The following is a 2,681-nucleotide window of genomic DNA, read 5'->3' as shown; positions in this document are numbered from 1 at the left end:
CTGGGGTAAGATAAGAGAGGAGAGAAAAGAGAGATCATTAGGTTGGGCTGGGGATGAGATGGGATTAATGAGGGTGAGGGAAGATGGAAGAGCCACCCTGGTTTGGCATCTAGTCAAAAAGCAGGTCTGGCTGTCAGAAGAACCATGTGGCCATTAATGTGACTGTCTTGGAGAGAAAAGCAGAACTACAGACCAGACACCAGAGGGTGGTGGTAGAAGGCTAGACTGAAGGCAAGGGGAAGAGAGTTCCCTTCAAAAAGGGGTGAGACTGAATGAACAAAATCTCATGATTCTTCCTTACCAAAAAATCCTTAAAAAGGATTTCCCAGTGGGTCCCAGTTCCAGCCTGCCTCACTATCTACCTTTGCCCTCCACCATTCTCAAAAGAAAATGTTACTGGTGCTAATTTGCTACCGGGTCAATTACTAATACTTAAGATTCATGGTTCATATGCCTGTCCTGTTCTAACAATTACATTAGCCCTGTGACAAGAGTAAGTATCAATAGCTAATTACAGGCACATTAGTGCTACATTGCCTGCTACTTGGGAAAACTACCCAATTCAGTCAATGAATCCCAGAGCCTGGCAAAGAAAGATCTGAGGACCCTTGAGGAACCCTGAGAAGCCTGAGGAAGCAGTAGTATGGGACAATGGGGAGGACAGATGGCCTTGGGGTTCTGTTCCCCATCATGTTCCCTATCCCATGGGATAATGCCATCCCAATGCACTGCCTCACAGTTTTCAACTCCCTTAGGATTACCCCAACACCTGGCAGCATCAGTTAGTGGTACTGAAATACATAGAAACCTTCTCCTGTCATCCTTTCTCTACCCAAGAACATCCAGTCTATATAATCTTTATTGTTTAGGGTGTATATAGGCTAGTATCCTTACCCTGAAGTCAGGGTCTGGCAAATAGTGTGGAGAAGAAGAGGAATCTGCCTCACACACCGTTACTCTAACCCTTCATGAAGTTCCTCTATAAGGAATAGGATGCACCAACAAGCTGTTTCTGAGGAGTTATTCAAACCCACCCCTCCCACTCCTGAGAATGTACAGGTGAGAGGTTAAAAAAAAAAACCCCAGTTGGGAGGTTTAAAAAAAAAAATGGGACCACAAACTAACAGCTTTGGAGGCTGAAGGAGAGATCTGGTACTAAGAGAAGGTCCATGTGTATATCTAGTTACCATGGTAGGCTAGGGGGCAGGACCCTGGAGGAGAAAGTCCTCTTGAAGGTTCCTCTGTTTCCCTCTAAGAGTCTATCCTGTCCCATCCCTGTCTAACCTTCTTTACTTATGTTGTGAGCTCCTTGAGCACAAGAACTGGATTTTTTTTGCCTTTTTTTTTTTTGTATCCCCAGTGTTTGGGCATAATGCCTGGTACGCAGTAGGTGTGCTGATTAACTCTCCAATCCTCTTTGCTTCTCTCCATACAGTCTCCCACCTCTTGAACCAAAAGCTAATCTCTCTATGTACATTCTAGAATCTAATCTGGAGAGGGGGAAATAGCCCATGGGGTACCAGGTCCTCCTCAGCACTCACTTCAAACCATAGCAACAAGTGACATGGGACTAACATGAACTTGGGGCAGAGGACCTGGCAGAAGTGGAGGTGCCATGCATGAAAGGGAAGGGAATCAAGAAAAGACACGAAGGGGGTAAGGAAGATGGAGGGCATTACTTACTGAAATGGAGCGATGGAGTCCATAGGCATTACATAGGTGGAAAATCCTGTTGTCTTGTTGAAGAAAAACTTCCTGTTAGAGCTTTTGCTGAATGCCATGGTCCAGGGTTCTAGGCAAGAGGAGGGCAGGCAAAACACAGCTGTCAATGTAGGTGACAGAATCCAGATTCTGGTCAGGGAATTACAGACAGATCTTTCACAGTTGTTGGGCCTAATTTATCCTCATCCTGTTTTGACCCTGGTTAAAGTTTGGCCCTAGCAGTGTTAATCTGTGCCGTGTCTTCATGCTATCCAAGAGGTATAATAAGCAGACCTATAGTCTATTTATCAGGATTCAAAGTAGAAAAACAACAGGGTTTTCAGAAAAGTCCTACACTACTTTTTTTAAGACCAAAAACTTCCCACTACTCCTATATCTCGACTTGTATCCAGTTCAATATTCCTGTTTGCCATTCAGGACGCTTGTTAGGGTTTCATGAGCACTCTGGCAAGCAGTCTGCTAATAGTCAGCATCTCTTCCCTCGGTTCTCATTCGCCTCTCTCTCTCCCAGGGCAGAGCCCAAAGGGGAGTAGCTCAATATCTTGACCTCACCACCATCCCAGTGGTACCAGAGTAAACACTAAAACATTCTTTTTCTTGTTAATAATTATCAATAACAAAACCAAGCCGATAATAATAGTGACCAGCACCATGTGTGTCCTCCAGTTGTCTGGCATTTTGAGCCATGATCACATGCTGCCGGAGCCCAGGAGGAAAAGGAAAGCAAGAGGGCTCCAATGGGGCTGAGGGGCTGGGTGCAACTGCTGCTGAGCTGCCTCCCAAGCCCAAGGGGAACAGAAGAATGAGGTCCAGTCAAGGGACAGCACAGGGTCAGGATGAGGGCAATACACCATTAACATATACTTTAGCTAATGACAGTCTGGGTGGCCATTACAGCATCAACTTCTGGATCACAGAAAGCAAGTCAATCTCTTCCCAGAGGCTGAGAAGTTACCACA

The 2,681-nt window shown here is 45.5% G+C and overlaps 1 protein-coding gene across 1 annotated transcript in view; it reads right to left on the bottom strand.

The window, feature by feature from the left end:
- CMTR1 (cap methyltransferase 1) overlaps positions 1–2,681 on the bottom strand; it is a 53,974-nt gene that overhangs the window by 1,566 nt on the left and 49,727 nt on the right. Inside the window, exon 23 of the mRNA XM_072641973.1 lies at positions 1,684–1,792. Within this exon, the coding sequence (XP_072498074.1) occupies positions 1,684–1,792 (109 nt within the window). The remainder of the gene's footprint in view (positions 1–1,683; positions 1,793–2,681) is intronic.

Source organism: Notamacropus eugenii, chromosome 2, assembly GCF_028372415.1.
Source record: "Notamacropus eugenii isolate mMacEug1 chromosome 2, mMacEug1.pri_v2, whole genome shotgun sequence".
Lineage (NCBI taxonomy): Eukaryota > Metazoa > Chordata > Mammalia > Diprotodontia > Macropodidae > Notamacropus > Notamacropus eugenii.
The sequence above is the reverse complement of the archived record's forward strand: the minus strand, read 5'-3'. Positions and strand labels throughout refer to the sequence as shown.